At 45.5% G+C, this 22,352-nt stretch overlaps 1 protein-coding gene across 6 annotated transcripts; it reads right to left on the reverse strand.

Annotated features, from left to right (window-relative positions):
- Nucleotides 1–447: 447 nt before the first annotated feature.
- SLC34A1 (solute carrier family 34 member 1) lies at nt 448–19,449 on the reverse strand. 6 transcript variants are annotated; one of them, XM_081850222.1, is made up of 14 exons: nt 19,355–19,419; nt 19,062–19,171; nt 18,742–18,858; nt 17,882–18,076; nt 10,245–10,373; nt 7,339–7,482; nt 6,824–6,935; nt 6,154–6,349; nt 5,388–5,483; nt 4,154–4,256; nt 3,832–3,999; nt 3,529–3,645; nt 2,962–3,086; nt 448–1,948 (listed from the first exon to the last, which is right to left on the reverse strand). In XM_081850222.1, the coding sequence occupies exons 3-14, from the start codon at nt 18,845–18,847 to the stop codon at nt 1,409–1,411; spliced, it is 2,031 nt and encodes a 676-aa protein (XP_081706348.1). In that variant the 5' UTR covers nt 18,848–18,858; nt 19,062–19,171; nt 19,355–19,419; the 3' UTR covers nt 448–1,408. The 6 variants fall into 6 exon arrangements, with proteins under 6 accessions (XP_081706348.1, XP_081706347.1, XP_081706352.1 ...); XM_081850221.1 differs by lacking the exon at nt 19,062–19,171 and having other exon boundaries at nt 19,355–19,449; XM_081850226.1 differs by lacking the exons at nt 17,882–18,076; nt 18,742–18,858; nt 19,062–19,171; nt 19,355–19,419 and adding an exon at nt 13,671–14,345.
- Nucleotides 19,450–22,352: the final 2,903 nt, after the last annotated feature.

The following is a 22,352-nucleotide window of genomic DNA, read 5'->3' on the forward strand; positions in this document are numbered from 1 at the left end:
CAACCACACAATCAGTTCTGGAACTTCAATGAAAAGAAATTTATTTAGTGAGATATAGAACAATTAGAAGCATTAAAAAAAACCACAGGCATTCCTAATTTATCCTTGTGTGTACATTTTCCTAAGGCAGTATGGGTCAGGCTTCAGAACTCAAAAGAAGCATTTTGATGACAGCCTCAAACAGAGAATTTGCCCACATCACATGCCAGGTTCCTCATCCAAGGCAGCGCTTTCTTAAGTGTTCATATTCTCTTTAACAACACAGGACTTGGTTTTTTTCCAAAAATATGTAAGAAATGGCTACTGTTTTATGTGCAATTTCTTTTTGCTGACTGCTAGCTGTTGATCTGCATTATACACCTTTGCTGTACATTGGGTGAGTTGGGGTGTGTGTGTGTGTGACAAAGATAATAGTGCACCAAATTTTGTAAATAATAAACATCAAGCTCTTCCCAATCTGGATTTTTATTTGAACCACGAAACTCTGGTTTGCACTTTGACTGAAAGCAAGAAGTCGTACAACAAAAGATACATGGAAAGAAGCCCCTTCAAGCCACTTATCTCATCCCATTCCCATCCTACTGAACCTTGATAGTCCACCTAGAAAATTGTTCGGAACTCATCTGCAGATATAAAAGCAATGTGAATGGGGAGATAGCAATACTTTTCTTTAAACTTCTAAACAATTTTTAAAAATTAAAGATGATATTTACTAAAGCAGTGTCTAGAACCCCCGTCATAGAGAGACAAGAGGTCACAAAGAGGCTATTGGCACCATATTGTCAAGGAAAGGAGGGTGGAGAATGATCTCCAAGCACCACTACATAATTATGTTTAATATATTGCAAATGTGTGGCACATCCTGAAAAATACTTCACAGCATAATCCCCAGTGCTGCTACAGGAAGAACTTCCCTGCTGTCTCCATGCAGAACATCCCAAGCTTAGACCTTGCTCAACTTCCCAAACCAACTCATGGCAGGGCATCTAATGTACTGCACATAAAACACCCTCACCTTGAGAGACACAAACACAGTTGCAAAGGCTGAATTTTGCACTCATGGATGCAAGCCACACACACTGATGTTTAAAGCAACAGTTGAATGCACATTTATAGACACACACACACACACACACACACACACTCAATACTGGGTCATACACAGTGGCAGAAGAATCCACAATGGCTGGAAGACAGGTACACACATGGCAGTCATACAGCTAGAGTCACACATGAAGCCACCAGCACTGCAGCTCAACACACACACACACACACACACACACACACACACACACACCCTTCCCTACACAGTGGCAGGTAACTTTGTTTTCAGAGGTCAGGTCTACCATTCCTTTTCTGCTGAGCACCACTATCTGCAGGCAGCAATGGGGCTATGTTCCAACACAGGTTACAGGTGGGTAGCATTTTGCACTGCTGGTAAATTTAGTCGGGGAGAGGGCCTTGGTGGTAGTGACAATTCCTTTAAGGAAGTGATTGAGAGACTGGCTTTAATCTGAGGAGATAAATCACTCTGTTCCTCTTGGCTGCTTGAGCGACGACCAGCACAACACAGTGTGGCCCTAGTGATCAGCTCATCCATGGGTTGCAAGGAGTGCATCCAGTACGGCAGGAAGTCCCAGCTCTGGAGCCACCGGGGCAGTCGGCCAGGACTTCGTGACTGCATGACGTTGACAAAGGCCACACAAGCCAGGAGGCATAGGAAAGGGGCTGCCACGCCCACCAGGACCTGCCATCCTGCCATGGAGAGTCCAAAAACCAGCAATGGCAACAGCAGGAAGCAGGTGAGTAGGTAGAAGACGGCAAACCAGCGGTATTTGGCCGTCTGCTCACCTAGCGCTCTGGCCATCTGAATGGGCAGACGGGTGCAAGGCAAGGGATACCACAGTAAGATTCCAGAGATGTTGAAGAAGAAATGGCAAAGAGCAATCTGAGGAGGGGAAACCAGAAATATAGCAACCATCCTGGAGCAAGACTGAGAAATGATGGCATGACAGGCTGAAACAGCTAGGGCATGTAAAGAAGATAATCCCACTTTCCCCATGGGCCACTTCATGTTTTAAGAGCCAGTGTGGTGCAGCGGTCAGAGTGCTGGATTGACATCTGACAGACAAGAGTGGAAATTCACATTCAACCATGAAGGTCAATGGTTGACCTTGGGTTGGCCACAGTCTCTCAGTCTAACTGACCTCACAGGGTTGTTGTGAGGGTAAATGGGGTGGGGGAAAACTACATATGCCACCCTGAACTCCTTGGAAGAAAGGTGGGATATACAGTATTTTTTGCTCTATAAGACTCACTTTTTCCTTCCTAAAAAGTAACGGGAAATGTTTGTGCGTCTTATGGAGCGAACGCAGGCTGCGCAGCTATCCCAGAAGCCAGAGCAGCAAGCGGGATTGCTGCTTTCACTGCGCAGCACTCCCTCTTGCTGTTCTGGCTTCTGAGATTCAGAATATTTTTTTTCTTGTTTTCCTCCTCCAAAAACTAGGTGCGTCTTGTGGTCTGGTGCATCTTATAGAGCGAAAAATACAGTAAATGTAATACATAATAATAACCCTTGACCTTCCAAGATCAATGCGGTCATGACAAACTGTTTGTTTGTTTGTTTGTTTGTTTGCTTGCTTGCTTGCTTGCTTGCTTGCTTGCTTGCTTGCTTGCTTGCTTCTCTATACTGCCTTTTTCCCAAACAGAGATTCATTGCACTTGCATTTGCAGTAAACAGAAATACATAAAAGACCAGATGGGTATTGCTGAAATCAGCTATATTTGACCTGGGATGCGCAAACTGTGCAAGGTGGATTCTGTTTGGCAGCATTTGTGTATATAATGCATATGTGTGTGTATGTATGTATACATAACACACACACACACCCTTTGGCTTGGAAGGTATGCTCTTCTAAAGTAATTCCACCCTAACCAAGTAGGGAGAGGACATCTGCTCACCTGGAAGGCACTGGCCATCTTGTCTCCTGGACTTGCCAGGGCAGCTAGGATAGCTGTGGTGGTTGTTCCAATGTTGGAACCAAGAGTGAGTGGATAAGCACGTTCCAAGCTAATCAGCTCAAGGCCTGTCCCGCAGAAGAAGAAGAAGAAAAAAGAGAAAACCATCAGGAAAACAGCACTTTCTTTCTCCTCAAGAGTCACTCAAGATAACAGGCAATGGGGAACATTCCTTTTTAAAGACCTGGCCTTTATGCCACTGCAAGAGCGCCTCAAGACATATTCTGCTATTACTCATGACATCTTCCTGAGGGATTCCAGAGCTAGCTATGCTTCACAGCACAATCACTTACTGTTTAGCTGAAGCTACAGCAACACCTTGGTCTTTCTAAATGCTTATATTGGGTTAGTGATATTCAGGAATCCGAAGACCCACTTCCTCATAAGAGGCCGAGTGGGAGAGACTTTATTATAGGCTTTATTGTCAGTCTGGCCATTTTAGTTTCCTTTTGTGTAAACACACACATCCCTTCTATCTTGCCCATGGAACCAGAGTAAGTGCTGACTTACCGATAAGTGGCGTGATTGCTGAAGTGAAGACTGAGCTGCTCTGTACAATAAAGGTCATTCCAGCGCCAACAAGCATGGCGAAGTAGCCAGCAACCCAGCCAAAAGGGGATGGCAGATCTGCCCAGGAACAAGGAGGAAAGACTGAGATCCACAGATAGCTTCAGCCATGAGAACCCAGTTAGTGAACTTCTGGTGGCCTGGAACCCAGAGAGTCTCCACTAGAATCCACACCCTTTGGCTCACGGCTGGGTATCCACTGAGGGAGCCAGGAGTTCTCTCTCGGCCTGGTTTCAGCCAGCCTACCTGTGTTGATGACCTTCTGGATTGCTTTGGCCACATGGCCTTTGAGCACAGAGTTGAGCATCTTGACCAGCATGATCAGGCAGGTGCACAGCATAATCAGTGAGGCAGCCAGCAGCAGGAGGCCCACAGCCAAGTCTGGCAGAGTGGTGTCCACAAATAGGTGATGGCCTAGGTGAAGGAGCAAGGTGCAGAGAGTGCATTAGGAACAATCCAATTCCTCTTGCCCTAAGTCATGATTCTCCCTTGCCACCTTCACAGGAACGGCACAGGTACAGCTGCCATTTCTAACAGGGTCCTGCTGCCTGGGGTTGGCAGTTCTTACATTTCTCTTTCACAGCCCTGCTGAGGTTCCCAGCACTGTCCAAGCTACATAGGGCACGGGAGCTGCAGTTCAGGAAGCTTCCTCTAGAGCTCAAGGAAGAAATCTGTAGAAAAAGGGAGGGAGGCATCAGCCACATGCAGGTGCTTTGTGGACCTTGGGAAAGAGTCACCCATGCTGAGACAGAAAGGGCCTTGTTGTTCTATAGTTAATATTTGGTGTCTCTGTTTAGCCATTTCAGTTAGCCATCCTAAATTACTTCCTTTGTGCATTCCGACTTATTTCAAGCAGGCAAAAGAATACTAAAATGCTAATTCCAACACCAATCATCCTTCTTTTGTCAGGTTTCCACCACAGTACAGTACTTGCCTTATTTCAAAGAATCTCTAGATAACCCACTAGTAAAACCTCTAAATGCTGTCAACCTTGCATCAGTGATCAATTAATCCTTAAAATGGCACTTAATTGTTCATGGCTCTTAATGGATAGCAACGCATAATGCTCATTTTAATGCATTGTCTCCCATGCCTGTCCATAATGATTCTGTGTGCTTGCGTTAACATCTCATACAAGTCCAGTCTTTTTGGCTAAGCACGGTGACCATAGTCCTTGGGCTGAAGCCTAATCTGGCCCGCTGGTCGGTTTAATCCAGCCCCTGTGGTGGCATTTTATTTTATTTCCTGGGGTAAAATCCTAAAAAAAACACCTCCACAACTTCAATCTTAAAAAAGCTCAACAACTTGGTTGGCCCTCTTTGAATAAAGTTTGGACACCACTGGCTTAAGACAACATGACAAGTCAAATCATGGCTTGATTCCTGGGCACAGTAGCAGCAGGAGCAGGGGAGAAGTGAAGCTCCTGTGATTTCAGCACTGTGAACCAGCACATTAAACCATGGCTTAATTTTAATGGTGGTTTAATAGGATCTGCGAACCGGGTCAATGTCATCTCTCACACCCCAACATTCCTGCTTTGTTGTCTCCAAAAAGCACAATTGTGCCCTAGGATCTGTGCAACCTTGCTTTCCAACCCTGCACAGAAATGGAAATTGTTCACACTCCGTTCTCCAAAATGCCCAAAGGTGTCTCACTGATCAATTTCTGGACTGTGTAGTTAAATGTTGAGTCGCTGACTTGAAGTCTTCTGCCAGGACCATCAGCACATTCTGATACTCAGCCCCTACTGCTTCTAGCCCTCCCATCGCATCACCCCGGCCACACACACCCGGAACTCTCACCTGTGGAGCTGATGCTTTACACCACACCTTGATCAGACTCTTGTTTTGCAAACTCTCGTCACCTGTAGCAATGCCGGTGATCACTGACTTATCCAGCTGTGGGAACAGGGGGAAAGATAATGGATATGCTGTCAGGGATGGGAGACAGAGAGCCCAAAGTTTCCCATAAAAGGAAGAGAAGGAGAAGCAGACCCCTGGCATAGAGTGTCTGGAAATTTATGTTCTCTTTAGAAATCCTGGACAAACAGACTAGCAATTTTTATATCAGCTTGAAGCTATGGAATTGAGCTGGGTTCTTAGGGAACTGACTGCAACACCTGCCTGGGTTTCCCCCTGCCAAGGCTGTCCCCATCACAATATCTTGCACCATAAGAGAATAACATTTCTCCCATTGCATGAGTTGTGACCTGAAGTGAGTAAAGCAAGACTTGCTTGACTCCCCATTTCCCCCTCAACTATTGGCTACCAAATCCCTTTTCCTACTTTGCTTTACAGCATCTTGGACATAGACCCTTTACCAGCAGCCAAATAATGATCTTTCAGTAGCCCCACAATTTATTGAAGGTATGAACTTCACAGAGACCAACAGATCCACAGTCCTTAGATGTAGACAAAGGCTAGGCTCCTGACACTCAACACCTAGAGAAAGAACTGGAAGGTAGAATGGAGGATAAGGACATGGCCAGGGTCCCAAGCATGGGGAGGTGGCTATTTCTCTTGTGACAAAGCCCAAAGAGACCATGCACGACTTGCCAACAACACACACCTGGATAATAAGGCTAGTGAAGGGCTTTGTGATTACTTTCAGAAGCTCTGGAGCGTCCTGTCCACTGGGGAAGTTGAGAGTTGCCACAGTCACCGTGGTGAGGTAGTGCAGATAGCCACTGGCCACTTCAAGAGGCAGCAAAACCAGCACTGACAACCAGTTGAAGCAGTCATGTAAGGTGGCCCCTGCAAAAGCTCTGAAAGGCAGTAGAGAAGCCATCATTGATGTGAACTGTAGCAGTGCGGGGATGAGAATGATGGGGATGGTCTCAACTGGGCAATGGTCCAAATATCAGATACTTCATATTACCATTGTGTTGCCAAACAATTTCCCTCTGCATGGCCAAATCTCTCTCCAATCCATCCATCCACTCCATCTCTTTGTCTGTCTACTCGGCCTACCCAGTCAGTTGAAGGTACGGTTACTCCCTTGTTAAGATGGTCTTGTTCCTCACTGCCCCAGTCAGTTCCTATGGGCCTCAGGAGCTCCAGTCACCGTAAAGTTTCCAAGCGCCTCTGATCCCCTCCTAATTCTTGGTCTTCACCCATCTCTATCAGCTGCACTACAACTGGCTTTCTCTCTAAAATACCCCATAGATGCAGCCCACACCAATCTCACTTTTCAACAGCCCCACTGGTTGCTCCCGTCGCATGCCCACCACAACACTCACCTCTTAAATTCATCTCTGTCACCGGACTGCATCAGTGCCACAATGGTGTTGGTGACTGAAGTGCCAATGTTGGAACCCATGATGATGGGGATGGCGGAACGTACCTCCAGCACTAGGAAGGAAAGGGCAAGGGCAGTGCCTTCTGGGTACTCTGACTCCGTACCCCATCTGGGGCACTAGAAACAGAGTGAGGTTTCAAGCAAACAACCTCTCTATGGTGCCCCAACATGTGCTGTCTTCTTCTCCCTTCCTCCTCAGCCCTGCACACATCCCATTCAGATTTCATCCGTCTCCCACTCCCAGCCAAATTCAAAGATACCTTGTGATAACAGCAAAGTATGAAAATGCTGCCAAGGCAAATTGATGGCTACAGTGATGCCAGTAGACATACAAGAATCAAATGTGGGAACGGAGTAGCGGGGAGCATGCAACCTAATTTCTCCTGCACCCACATGAAGCCACACCTCCAGAAACATCCCCTCCCTTCTACATTGATGTTTGCCAGAATGACTCACGCCCCGAGGAGACCATGCTGACGATGATGGAGCTGGAGGTGCTGGAGCTCTGAACCAGGACGGTGACCAGGATTCCCACCACAAGCCCTGCCACTGGGTTGGAGAGGATGGCGTTGTCATTGATAATGTCACCGGCTACTTTACCTATGGGGCAGAAGACAGAAGTCTCTGTGTGAGCACTTGGTAAGACCCAAATGTTTCCACATTTGCTCACAAATTGGGGAAGGGGTTTCTAGCAGCAACAAGCTGGCTGGAATTGAAATCCTTAAGCAAGTTCCTCCTCCCCAGCATTCTTCCACTCCCAACTTTAGCTGCTTTTCACTAAGGAAGGAAACATGTAAGTGGAAGGTTGTTTATGCTTCTCTAGATTGACCATGAATGGGAACCTTCTGCAGACCAAGGGCCACATTCCCTTGTGGGGGACCTTCCAGAGGCCACACGCCAGTGGTTGGTGGGGCCAGAGGCCAAAGTGGGTAGAGCAGTGGATGTGACTCTTGACTTTGTACAGTAGGTTACATAGCAGCCATGCAAAAGTAAGAGCTTTCTGCCTGCTCCACACATCTTTCTCCATTCTCCACCCAGGCAAGCAGTGCCTCACCAACTTAAGTCTGCCCCTCAGCCAGCCCCCGCCTGCCTGCCTTCTTGATTACATCCAGCCAGGGGGTGCCCTTGGCTGTCAGCTGCCTCCTCCTTTGTCCCAGTGTTGCCCTTGCATAATTCAGCAGGGAGGAGGAGGAGGAGGAGGAGGAGGAGGCAAAAGTAGAATTAGTTGCTCCACCTACCGTTGGCCACCCAGCCTTCCACCCTATGAGTCCACATGGGTCCCCCTCCCTGCAACTGAATGGGATACAAATGTAACCTGATTCAAAACCAGATTTCTACTCCCCCATGCCCAGCCCTGCCAACAGCATAGATTGGAAGGCAAGCACAAAGGAGCCAACTATAGAGAGCCAGTGAAATGAGGTAGTGGAAAGGAGAATATGATGCTATCCAGTAGTATTTGGTAGCAGGTCCCTGATATAGAAGGAAACCTAAGTGACTTGATTAGAAGGCCAAGCAAGATAACCCTTCTCAAGAGAGGGCCTCTCCTGTGAAATGCAAATTGATCAAGAACAAGGGATAACAGGACCCAAAAATCAGGAAGAAGTAGAGATATGGGAGGCACAAGCAGGAGCTGTGCAGAGAACAAAAGCCGTGCTTGGTCATTGGAGGCCTCTTGCAATATGTTTTTGGGGGTCTGAGTCTCTAGCATTCTGCTGCGAGCACATTTTGAAATATCACTAACTCCATAACCATGAAATGTGGTATAATGCAATATAGAAGGTCTAAAACCATTTTGGGATTCAGGTGTCTCAAAAAAAAATTTACTATCACTTGGTAAGACAGGCGAATTAATGTCAGTGTATCGGAAGAAGCAAAGATCACCAGTGTCAAAGCAATGATTCTTCAACATTCGTTGGACTGGTCATGTTGTTTGGTTGCCTGATTATCGTCCTCCAAAGCAGCTACTGTATTCCCAACTTAGGAATGGAAAGTGTAATGCCGGTGAACAACACAAGAGGTTTAAAGACGCTCTCAAGGCAAATCTAAAAAATGTAGTATAAACACTGACAACTGGGAAACACTGGCCTGCGAGCGCTCCAATTGGAGAATAGCCTCTACCAAAGGTGTCATGGACTTTGAAGAAGCACTTACTCAGGCTGAAAGAGAGAAACAAGCTAAGAGGAAGGCACATTTGGCAAACTCTCACTTTGATCAACTCCTGCCTGAAAACCTATGTCCCCACTGTGGAAGGATGTGCAGATTCAGAATTAGCCTCCTCAGTCACCTATGGACACACTGTTAAGACCATATTCATGGAAGACAATCTTACTTGGCTACGAGTGATCGCCAAAGAAGAAGAGAATGCAGTACAAGGATAATGAGATATTGCGCTGCCCCCGATAGACGCTGAACTGAGAACACAAAGTGGTATGACAATACATTTCAGGACTAAGAGGTGGGGTTGACTGTTGGAAATAAAATCCTGGGGTGCCCCTGCAGCCCCCAAACTCTGAGCGTTCCTACGGTATGCGCAGCTCTGGAAAAGGCATTCCCCTTCTTCTCCAGTGCGCTTCAGCGACATACATCAACTGATATATGCACACTAATCTTCTGGCGTAACACAGCAAGAAGAACAAGACATTGTAGAGCTAATCTATGTATTTATTTACACGCTACATACCAACAAAAGAATCATTGCATGCTTTCCAGCTCAGAGGGAACAGACAGAACAAAAGCAAAAGTATAGTGTAACAGTACACATAGCAGAAGAAATAAGACTGTCTTCCGTTCCCACACTCTTCCCAGACAGGCATGTGAATTACACCAATCACATCTGCAGCATTGGAGGCATGAAATACTAACATTGACAAGTAGGGCCTACAAAGCAAGACAGAATTTTCCTTGAGCCACTTCCAAAATGTAGCAGATGTACCTACCACAATTTAAATGCAGCTTGTAAAGCAGCAAGACAAAGCAAACCAGAAATGCTTCCTATTTGGATGAGTCATTTTCTAGTTGCGCTAGAAAACTAAATAAATGTTCCAAGCAAAATGGCTTGTTTTTGAAAGAGATTCTGAGGATTCTGGACTCCCCATCAAGAAAAGCACATCTGGATGAAGGGGTCCAGAACTGGCAATCTTTAGCCATGGGAGCAATGAGAAAACAGTTCTCCCTCTCCATGCTGTTGACCTCAGGCTCTTTTGCAATAGCCTGGATTCAGCAGGACCTACTCCAGTTCCAGAGAAAGGCAGGAAGTGGAAGCAATAAGACCAAAGGGAAGGGGATCAAGCAGCTTCATTCCCATGGACCCTATAGAGAAAGGAAGGGAGGAAGGGGAGACAGGCATACATTGTGACCCTCACCTCCTGCCAACTGGAAAGCAGAGCTCAGCAGATCAAGGGAGCACACAAACAGGTACAAAAAGCCAAACATCAGAGGCACCTTGAGAATGGAGATGAGGATGGATTTGGTCCTTGCCCATCTTCCAAGCGCTACAGTGGAACAATAGACATTAGGTTAGAGATTATCTTGGTCAATTGAAGCCTCTCAAGTCCCCTGCACCCACCAATTATTCCCTTGTTTCCCCACACTTAGGGCTTCTCCATACTTCCTCTTGTCCAGCTCCTTTCGAAGGGCAATTCAGGTATTCCCCGGATTGCCATTTGTTCTGATATATTGCTAAAGAGTGAGTTTTTTCTTGGAAAGCAGAATAGCACAGGAAACCCGCTCGGACACATGCTTTCTAGGCACAAGATAAACAGAAGTGTGGGTGAGACTTGAGCTTCCACTGAGGATTGCCAATTGCTCCGATTCACCGGTAAAATGTGAGTTTTCCCAGGGAAAGTGTCGAGGGGAAAAGAAAAGCCAAACACATGGACATGGAGATTTAAATTCCGGACCTGAGCGTGGAAAACATGGTGCAACAGGAAGTCTGGATGAGCCCTGAATCTCTGCAGGGAGATTTTTTTTCAGTCCCTGTAACCAGAATACAAAAAAAAAAACCGAGGAAAGGTACAAAGCAAAAGCACAAAATGACCACGAGGTCAGCTTGTGCCCCAATCTGCACTAAGAGGGAGGTGGAGGAGAGGCATCATTTAGTCAGACTGGCATTCCAGTTCTAAAAACAAACCCATTTCATTTCAACTCCAGTGTGGGTTGCTTAGTAACAGTAAGGAACCTGCCAATCATCTTTCTATAAATGCTGAGTGCTTCGCAGCAGGGAAATGGACAGAAGTGGGAACTGCAATCCTTCAGGCACCCACACAGCCAGCTTGGGCAACTGAGAACAATGCAAAGGAAGTGCGTCCTAACACAACATGAGCACCTTAACTCTGACCGAAGGGCAGTGTGAGAGAGATGGGGGTCAGCAAACGTTTGAGCTAGTTTGCACAATCCTATGCCTCAGCTGTTTCTCTCAAGGGAGACTTCTCTGTGGGAAATGTTCTCTCTCAATATTTATCAGCTGGAAACAGATTGTGTGTCGTTGTCACTGTTACACAGCCTTGATGTCTCACATCAAGTCTAACAAGCAGGGAATCATTACTGATTCATGATGAAGTTGTATCTATGGTTTTGCACACAATACCCTTCAGGCATTCTGACCCTGGTTTTGACTTTTACAAATGCTCACATCTTCTGTTTATTTTGGGTTTAATGGTGAATGTTAGGATATTCGTTAGGCCAGAGTTAAGGGTGATGGTGAAAGTCCTTATCAGCTTGATTAAGATAACAGACATAACGGTAGCTAGTTGAACTTATTTATTTCCTCAGCTGCATCCTATAATATGCAACCCTATTGTACGCCAGTTTACTCAGAAGTGACTCACTGACTTCAGTGGGACATGCTCCGAATTAAAATTGCTTTCTTGAAAGAGGGATGGAGAAGTTGTGGCTATCTAGATGTTGTTTGACTACAACTCCCATAATCCCTGTGGCTATTAGCCGTGCTGTTTGGGACTGATGGGAGTTGAGAGTCCAACAGCATTTAGAAGGCCACAGAATCCCATCACTGTCTTAAAAGAAGTAATAGTCAACATTAAAGTATTGACTCATTGCACACACTGTGTTATCTAGCAGGTTGGAACGACCCACAGATTTTATAATTTGAAATGAAAGTTCACACACATAAGCAGTTGGCAGTTTGGTCATACTGGCTGAGGAAAAAAGCTTAAGACTTAACATACAGTACATGGAGGAACAGTATGTGATTGTGAAAATGTCCCCCACTGCTTTGTTTGTATCTAGGGAGTTTCTCAGATATTCTGTGCTATTTTTTGTTCTTCAGTCTCACTTCTCCTGATACTAGAACACAAAAAATCAAGTTGTGTCCACATTTCTAATTATATAGTGATTAAATGCTAAATAGCCAATGAGCTACAAGGCAAACTGCAACAGCAAGATAAATGACATGCTATTATAAGGGAAGCTGAAGTATTGGGGGAAAGGAGGGAACTGGGCTAGTTCCTAGAAACAGGGTTGGGGAACCTGTGGCTCTTCAAAGGTTGCTCCCATCATCCCTGACTATTGACAATGCCAGCTGGGACTGGTGGGAATTGAAATCCAACAACATCTTAGAGGACCACAAGTTCTCCATCCCTGCCCTAGAATCATGCTTTAAACTGGCCATGTAAGTAATGATAATTTCACCAGCAGCTGTGGATGAAGCTTATGCCAGGTATTCAGCCAGTACCAGCAGTACCAGTATTCAAGGCACAAGATGGCTGAGCTAGATACAAAATGGGAGGATGGGGGGGATGACACTCCTCTACTTATGTTCTAAAATATTTGATGGCTAAAGCTGGGAAGGAGCTAGAAGAGACAGCAAATGCAGGGCTGGGTCAGCAAAGCTGGGCGAGAAGCTGTTGCACCAGCAATTCATAGGCAGAGACTGAGACCCCAGCTGCCCCACCTTCTTCCACCACCATGATCCAGAGCATGTGCTAGTGACTAGTCTTTGTCTCCTCCTCTACCCAAGCCTTGAGGGAAGCGAGGCCTTAGGCTTCCAAATGAGCTCTGGGCTTATCATTATTTCTGCTCCTGCAGTCCTGGAACTGATGGTAGAAGGGCCAGAAATCAAGGATGGGTGAGTCACTGGTCCCTTGGTATCACAACTTTCTGGGGGAAGGGGCTTATTTGGGGTGGTAGCCTTAGGCTGTTCCTCGAAGAAAATTAAGCCCCTGTGAACACAGTTGTATCTTTGGGCTATGGTTTATGGTCATCCTAATCCTGAAAAACCTGGTACAGAGTGGCTGGGGCAACCCAGCCAGATGGGTGGATTACAAATAATAAAATTATTATTACAGGTAACAATTTTGCCCAAGTAGCATAGTATGCCTAGCCCACCAGAAGTGGTCACTGCCCTCTTGCCCAAGGGTAGGGCTGGGGAACCGAAGGCCCTCCTGATATTGGGAACCTCCCATCAGCCCCAGCCAGCAAGACCCATAGTCAGGGAATAGGTGGAACTGTAGTCCAACTGTCTCTGGACGGCCACAGGTTCCCTGAGTCTGCCCATGGATGTGGCTCTCCCCCTGGCCCAAGGCCTCAGCTCCAGAACAGAACCTGTTTACAGCACCCTCCTCCTGCGCTGCTGGTCTGCACGTTAGTTCCCATGTCAGGAGCCACCAGGGAGGGCTCCTTGGCGGTCTCCTCCCCGTCCTCTCCTCAGAAAGGCCCCTGGCAGACATGGCAGGAGTGCTGCTTCCATGTCACATGACACCCGGGCCCTCTCTCTGACAGGAAGACGTGGCACGGTCTCCATAGCAACTTGCCACACCTCCCTCCCATTGCACCTTGCCCTGGTACCACTGAGGTGATGGCTGCAGTCCGTTCTGGTTATACATAAATGGGAGGGCCTCCTCTTTGAAGCTTTGTCTGTTAAGGACAGGGGCCTGTGGTCAGGGTGAACACACAGAATCCAAGATGCAACCCATTTACTGAAAAAGGATGTAAACAAGACTTCTTTTTTTCTGCCTGTTGTTTGAAACTCAAAGCATAATGGTGGCTACCACACTTGGGCTCTTGAGTGCTGTTGAGGCATTGCTTTTCTGCACTTCACTACAAGGGAAATTAAAAGGGAGGTGTGCACAAGCACTTATTACAGCTCTATATTACTCATTGGTGCCGTATCTTATGGCCAAGAGACCTTCTTATAATGTTTACTCACAGCTAATTCCCGTTCAGCAGAGATTGCCACTACTGTTAATTAAAAGTTTGCTGCTTGTGTAGAGTCAGCCTGTTTTATTGCTAGAGGTGTGGATTAGCAACAAATACTTTGTTTATTGCCCCTTAAATAATTTCTCTTAATTGCCTCAATATCAGTTTCTGTACCTGGGGACTAGTGAGGGAGGCTTTGATTACTGATTTCTCCATTATTTCTTTAGAGAAATAGCACTGTTTCACAACAGAAAATTTAAATTGAAAAAGGTATTAATAATTTAAGCCTTCTTTCTACCCTCCACCTCAGGAATGTAGGGCAGTATTGGGGCAATTAAGATAAGCAAGGGGGAAAAAAAGGATATTCATTGCTGAGAGCTTTACTGGGTACACCTGGAATTAATAATTCATGCTGAGCCTGTCAGCAGGAAGTTTTCAGTTAAATTTATCCCTAAAAAGCTCTAGACAGGCTGATGCTTAATAATAATAATAATAATATTAATAATAATAATAATAATAGCAGCAAAAACAAATCAAGTGAGAAACACTGGAATGCAATGAGCTGACAATTTCACCATCTGGATACTTCATAAAAACTGAGTGACTGGACAGCAATGCTGGAAAAAGCTAGTGTGGAAGCAACCAAACCACTAATCTTCTGCAAAACAGCAATAGTGCACGCCAGAGATGGAGAGACCTGCAGGTATTATAGGACTCCAGTTTTCATCAGTCAGCATGGCCAGTGGTCAGGGATGATGGGTGTTGTAGTCCAAAGCATGGGAAAGAACACAACTTATCCATCCCTGCTGTACAAGGTGCATCGTCTTCTTCATTGTTGTCTTCTTCATGTCCAACATTCATATTCCACCTATCTTCCATCATGGCATCATGGCCACCCAAGGTGGCTCCCAGGCAGCCACATCTCTAGGTACTAACCAGACCTAGATCTGCTTAGCATCAGTAAGGTGGTGACCTCAAGTGAGGCAGGTGCTGTGTGAAACATCTGCCTAAGACTCTTTGAAAGCTATCGCAGGTAAGAGTAGAGTCCACTGGAATTCAAGTGGTAGTCAGGACCCACTCGTACAATATGGGTCACAACAGGAGCACTAGCACCATGTAAATTCTTGTTTGGGTTAAAAGTGGGTCCTGGATGAAGATACCTGGAATACTAGGCTAAACAGAGAAACAGTCTGATCTGGTATAAGGAAGATTCCCATATTTCTATATTCTGACCAGGCAGTGAAGACTAAGTGAAAGATCATGGAAACGCAAGGAAGAATGTGGCTGTGGCTTATCGGGAGGGGTTCACAAAGTTCCCTTTGTGAATGCACAAGCATCCTGCAGCTCACTCTGAAAGCAAATGTTTGCAACAGGTCAAACTTTTTGTGAACTTCTAGTGAAGCCTAGGGAGCAGCAGTCACTGCCCTTGCCCCGAGGTCAATTTCTGGTATCTTGAGCAGGGCAAGGGAGCTGCAGCAGTAGCTCACAGGATCAAAGCACATGGAACTCATTCCCCCTCAATCCTGCACACAAGCATTTAAGCAGGGACATTCAGTTTTGCCAGCGCCCTTACTTGAACGCACGCAACAGCTCTCATTCCCTTTTCACAGACTTCTTAAACATTGTGGGTTTAGCAACAATGGACTTTGCAAAGGCAGCTGGGCAATTATCTGTGCTTGTAAGATGGGTTCACTTACACTGCATACGTGCAGCAAAAAAAGAATGCCTTTGAACATTTGTAGCAAAAGGAATAATTAAAATTCAATCAATGACAAAATAGCAAGGCATTGCCGTAGGGAAGCCATGCTGGTGATTGTCTATAATGTGTGTTCTACATAAGTACTCTCATGCTGGATTTGCATTGTGGAGGAGGACGCAGCATCTAAAGCACTTTTAAGGTTATGGAATGGCAGAGGCATGGGCGGAAAGAGCTGTTGCCAATGATGTTATAGGCAGCATTCAACAGGAACCCATGTTATTTGTGCAACAGCTACAAACACTTTACATACAGCAGTGCCATTTGCCTACCGTAGGGTTGTCCAGGAAAACCAGGACATGTCCTCTTTTGGCGGGGGGCAACATGCCCATCTGGGCAGATTTTTACATTTTAAAGGAAATGTCTGGGTTTGAGAGGGTATTTGGGGGTTGGGGGGGGCATGTGCATGCCCAGGAAGGCACTGTGCCTGGAAGTCAAAGTGCCACAGTGGAGCGAGGGCATAGCAGATAAGCTCAGAGCTGGGGTCCTGCCTCCACTTGGGCTGGCAGCAGCTTGGGCTTGGGCTGCTCTGCAATCTGTGGCCACTGCCAGCCTGAGCCAGAGAAAGAGGTGTGTGGGTGCAGCAGCAGCCCTGTGCACCTCTTTCCACGGCTTGGGCTGGCAGCAGCTCTTTTTTGCTCTTCAAGATATGGCAACCCTAGCGTACGGAGACTGTAGCTGTGGGGACAGGGGACCCTCTATGTGAAACAATTCTGCTTGAATCTCAGGATAACGTCCTATCACACTGCAACAATACTAGCTTGAAGGAAGAGCTCTGGATCCCGCCCAATAAATCAGAATACATTCGCTGAATAACAGAACATTGTTTGACGAGGCCCTTAATTTCTCCCTAGGAAAACAAACCTCTCCCCTCCACCCCACCTTCACTACCACATACTGGATTTAGAGAGGTTCCCCATGATGGAATTTGATAGCTACCCTTGAGCTAGTTCAGAAGTTAACATGGTGACCTCTGGATGTTGCTGGACTTCAGTTCCCATCACCTCTGATGGCCGGGGCTGATGAGAGCTGGAGTCCAACAATATCTGGAGGGTGCTATGTTTGCTACCCCTGATCTAGTTGATACCTTCTTGGAAAGATACAGTGGTACCACGGGTTAAGAACTTAATTCGTTCTGGAGGTCCGTTCTTAACCTGAAACTGTTCTTAACCTGAAGCACCACTTTAGCTAATGGGGCCTCCCACTGCTGCCGCGCTGCTGCTGCACGATTTCTCTTCTCATCCTGAAGCAAAGTTCTTAACCCGAGGTACTATTTCTGGGTTAGCAGAGTCTGTAACCTGAAGTGTCTGTAACCCAAGGTACCACTGTACATGGAGAAGTTGTGACTTTCGCAATCCTGACTTTGCATCTCAGTGCCCTTTGGCAACTTGGCTAGCTCTCCTCTTTTGTACTATTTCTCAGATGTGCCCTGCTGGAGCATGCCCTCCAGGTAGATAAAAGGGCAGGGATAGCTTTTGGACCGCATCTGCCTATGTGAACTCACCCAGGTTATGAGACATACAGATACTCAAAGGGCCTTAGTAATGGTGGAATCGTAGTTGCGGAATACACTGCCTGGGGAGGTCTGCAATGCTTCCTCTTAATTTCTACCCCCTTTATGCTGTCTTCTTTGGTTTGAATGTTAACAGGATGTAACGTTATACAGAATACATTTTGTATTTAATCAGTTTTACTCCTTCTAAACTGCTTTGGAGAAAAAGGTTGTTTTTAAAATTGGGCATACATATTTAAAACAAGGTTGGGGAACCCTTGGCACTCCAGCTGGTGTTGTACTCTGAATCCCAACAGCCTCAGCCAAGATGAACCACCCTGAGACCTCCAGGTATATGGCTGTATCTAAATTCAATTTTAAAAATATAAAAAATAAATAAGATGGCCAACAATCACGGGTGATGTGAGATGTTTTGGGATTTTTACAATTATTTTTGCAAATATAGGGAGTTGTAGTTTTACAACATCTGGAGGGCCCCATGTTCCCTACTTACAATAATAAATAAACAGACTGAATAATGGAGGGAGCTCCAGTACAGCTGCTTATGTCTAGCAGGGCCCTGTGCGTATTTCTCTTACCTGGTTTCTGCCCTTCATCCAAGCCTGCTTGGGGGCCCTTCCATGGCTTGGAGGAATGAGTGTCCAGTTCATACTTCTCCATGGTTTCAGACAACTTCCCAGGAGAACCTGGGCAAAGGTACTCATGGTCCAGATGACTCACAGTACTGACTGTGGGGAACAGATATGCTCTAGGGTCAGGGATCCTCTGTAGAGCTATGGAGAAAGATGTGGATTACTAACTTGTGTCCCAAGTCAGGATATCCTGTTGTGAGTAAAGCAGTTCACAGAGAAACTAGTAGCATCTCTGGAGACTATCCTTAGAACTAATCAACGAAAAAGGATCCAGCAGAAAAAAATCCTGCTGTACCATCCCATGATAGGCCAGCATCTCCCCCCCCCCCAAAAGGCCATCTTCAGTGCCATATTTAAGCGCCCCAATACCTCCCCAGGAAAATGTAATACCCAAAGTAACAGACTATCCTACTGTCCTCCAGATTTTGTAGGATTGTAACTCTCATTACCCCTGACCACTGGCCATGTTGACCGGGGTGGTTGGGAGTTGGAGTCTAACAAATATCTGGAGGACACAAGGTTGTGGAAGTACCATATTTATCCCTTCCCACAGGTGAGCTGCTGTCGTCCTTGCACCTGCTGTGGCTTCTGCCTGGAGTCCTTTTGTTTTAGCAATAAGTAGACTAGACACAGCTCTATTTGAGAGCTAACTGTACAGAAAACAAGCAAACCCCCAGTACTTCCAGAAGAGAGAGGGAAGACAAGAAGAAGGCAGAGTGAATAAGAGGGTGAATAAGAGGTCAGGCTCATCAAGTGTGCTGTACGATGAACAGTCAGGTGCAGGAGTAGGCACCCGTGCTAAGTACCTTGGGGGCTGGGGCAGTAGGAATACGGTGGTGCCCGCAAGACCCTTCCTCCTCCTGTAGGTCGGCGGCATTGGACTGGACTCTCTCTTCCATAAGGTAACATCATTGCCTGCCAATCTGAACAGACATAGGTCATAAACAAGGGTCTTGCTTGCAAGTAAGTGCCAGCTGCTTCACCCACATGCAGCAAGAAGGCATGGCTCTTGTTCAAATAGGTTCCCCCCCCCCAGGGGCCCAGAATACTCTTGCAATCATTGGAATAGCATTTGCTTCAGGCTAGTTCCATATTACTTTCAAGGCTAACAGAAAAGAGTCCCTACCTGAGGTTTCAGCAGTTTGAGAGAGAAACCACACTATCCAAAAGGTCAGGTGGGTTCAGCCTGGTATGGATATAACTAGTGAAGTCCTGCCTGGCATTGTGCTGGTCATCCTATGAGACATTCTGGGTTTCAGTGTATCAGAGGGCCAAGAGCCTGTTTTAGAGTGGCTTGGATTCAGCTGCCAAATCCATGCCTGGTGAAGGTGCCCTTCTTGGTTGGCTGGTTGTCCCAGGTTGCCTCAGCCTTGGTCCCTTAGTGCTTCCCTAGACTCTTGTCCCTACTTGTTCCCTTACCTGCTTCAGGTAGGCCACCCAGGGCTCAAGGTCACTCCCTACATCCACGCTTCCCTCGAAGGCAAAGTGGCTGGTGAAACACAAGGTGTCCTTTATACACGGGATAGGAGCAAAGTCTAAAGAGTCTTGTGCTGCCCCTCAGAGCCATCCTGCACTCCCCTCCTCCTCAGAAATTCCTTTAGTTAATTGCTAACTTCTGCATGAGCCTGTGTTGTGGAACAAGACGACTTGTGCTGTGTTTAAGAGACATGGATACAAGCAGACTCTAGGGCTGCCCTAGATACTAACCTGCTCCTGGCCCCATTATGGACACACGATGATGACACGCCTCCCATGCTGGGATCTCAAAGTGACATTCAGTCACAGCTTCTCAAGAAAAATCACATCATCCTTTTATATTGGAAAATGTTCCCAGGGCAGGTAGCACTAGTAGCTTCATATTCAGTTGGGATCTAGAAACCAACACCAGCATTTCAATTATATTTCAGATGAAAATATGGAGCATCAGGCATATATAATCATAAATAGGAACAGCTGATTTAACATACAGAGTGTCTGGCCTAGCCGCAGAAAACAAGCAGACGTGGAATCTACTAAAACATCATCCAGATCTACAGAAAAAAAATCATCCATCCATTCATTTGCAAGCTGCCTTTCCAAAGTTAGAACCATGGTCAAGGTGGCTTGCAACATACAAAAAATTACATAATTATAAGTAGCCATAAACAATAACATATCAAAAATTTCACAACCAAATTTAACTAATTCCACATAAATCATGAGAAAAATCTAAAATAAGGACACAAAGAATTAATATCAATAACCTACCCCCCCCCAAGCTGGAGTCAGTCAGGGCCCCACTCTCGCCTGCAAGGCAGGCAGGAGATCTTCCACGACTCAGTCAACAAAAGCACTCTGCCATGATGAAAAAAGCTGTAGTTTCCTATCACACAGCTTTGAAGACTCATAAAGGAGATTATTTTGGATCAGAAATAGGAAATTGGATAGTATAGAAGTTCTAATGTCTCATTCTATGGTAAATCAAACAAGCTGTGGATGTGTTCAGCTAAGACAGAGTGAGAGTTGGCTAAGAAAATACAATTCAAGCATATTTCTCACCATAGCCAATATGGAACTATATTTTTATCATGGCTGGGATTCCACTTTGGAATGAAGCTCCTTTGTCTTTAAGTGGTGTGATAGGGAACTACAGAACTTTTCATCACTGCAGTGCTGTGATCCGAGTTACTGTTGGTTCAAAAGAAAAATGATATAGAAAGGAAAATTCCCTGGAGATCCAAGATCCAGGATTGGGGTAAGTACTCATTGGTGAGTGAACCCCAGCAGAGATTTAAAATCACAAAATATGCATCAAGGTAAAGTTCTTTCCAGAGCTTCCCTCTCCCTCAGCATAGAAAAATACCACACATGAGGTAAATTAAAACAAGGGTTAATGTAGAAGCCTTAAAAAAGGTTTAAAACAAGGGTTGACTTACAAACTCTCCAAAGGTCAGATTCATGTGGTTCAGAATAGGTTGCACAGGCAGTAAAACTTAGCAGTTACAAAGTAGTGAAAGTTCCTACATTATTGGTATAGAAACTTAAGAATGGCTTGTGAGAGCCATGCAACTAAGCAAGAACAAGCTTAGCCTCTCTACATGCTTCTCAGGCAGACTGAAGGTGAACAATAGGATTGATAACCTTCCTCCCAAGGTTTTTTTTTTTAATATTTTTTATTAAGGATTTTCTTGTTTTACAGAAGTGTAGTGCCTCGTTGTTGTTTTTTTTCCTTCTTCTTCCATGTAACATTTTTACAAACCTTCCTCCCAAGGTGAGGGGGAGTTACTTAGCTAAGCCTGGCAGGACAGTTTACTCTATGGTGTTAACCCATTCATGCATCAATTAGACTTAAGCATGTTGGTTCTATGTGGCTGGTTATCCCACAGTTACCTCACCCACTGAAGTACTCTCTAGCCCAACCCAGCCCAGAGAAGACAGGAAAAGAACATCATAACCACAAGGAGCTCTGTTTGGATCAGGAACTGGCAATCTTATTACCCATACCCCTACACCATTACAAAGGAATGGCCTGCTGGAATTGTGGTAAAGTTATTAAATTTTGGGACCGTCCCGCCCACCACACACATAAGAAATCCTGAACATAACAGGGCAACAACTCAAGGAAACCCTAGAGCTAGCATTACTAAATTTGTTCATGGGAGAAAATCTGGAATGACAAAATAAGAATTTAATTGGATATTTACTTGTAGTGGCAAGAGCTATTATTATCAGGTTCTGGAAGGATCTAAAGGGTATTAGCTTGGCTAGGTGGCGTAACGAGGTCTGGGAAATTGCCCTTATTGAGAAACTTACACAAAAGTTATGCATGGCCAAAGGGAAGAAATGGAAATACATGTTTGCTGCTGACTGGTTGAGATTTATTGCTTTTACAAATAGAACTGAATATAACAGAACAGTCCAAAAAGTATTTTCAGATCTGTGGGTTGCATAGTAACAACTGTTCTTTCTTTGTAAAGATTTTTTCTTGGACTGGAGTTTCATTTATATTTTCTACACGAAACTATGTGAGAGTTTTGTTATATTTTTGTATTGTTTTCGGGGGGGGGGGAGAATAAAAAAGAGAGGAATTGTCTGCTTGGCATCATATTTGCTAGCAAACTCTGACTGAGGCTGCATGCAAACCATACATTTAATGCATCTTTTCTCACCCCACCCACCCAAATAATCCTGGGAGAATTTCAGTTTATCTCCGACTGAGCTATAGTTCCCAGAATTTTCGGGGGGAGGAGAGAATGTGCTTTAAAAGTATGATGTGTATGCAACATATGATCTGCTGCTCCTAGCAAGATCATAATTAGGCTGAGTCACTACCTATTTTTATTGGTTTACTTATTGGAGCTTTTCTTTTCACATAAAAGCTTCCGGGCCCAACACCTTGCTCCCCTACACTCAATGAAGGGAGGACATGGTAGATCTC

This window comes from Podarcis erhardii (genome assembly GCF_964252035.2).
Source record: "Podarcis erhardii genome assembly, chromosome: 2".
NCBI lineage: Eukaryota > Metazoa > Chordata > Lepidosauria > Squamata > Lacertidae > Podarcis > Podarcis erhardii.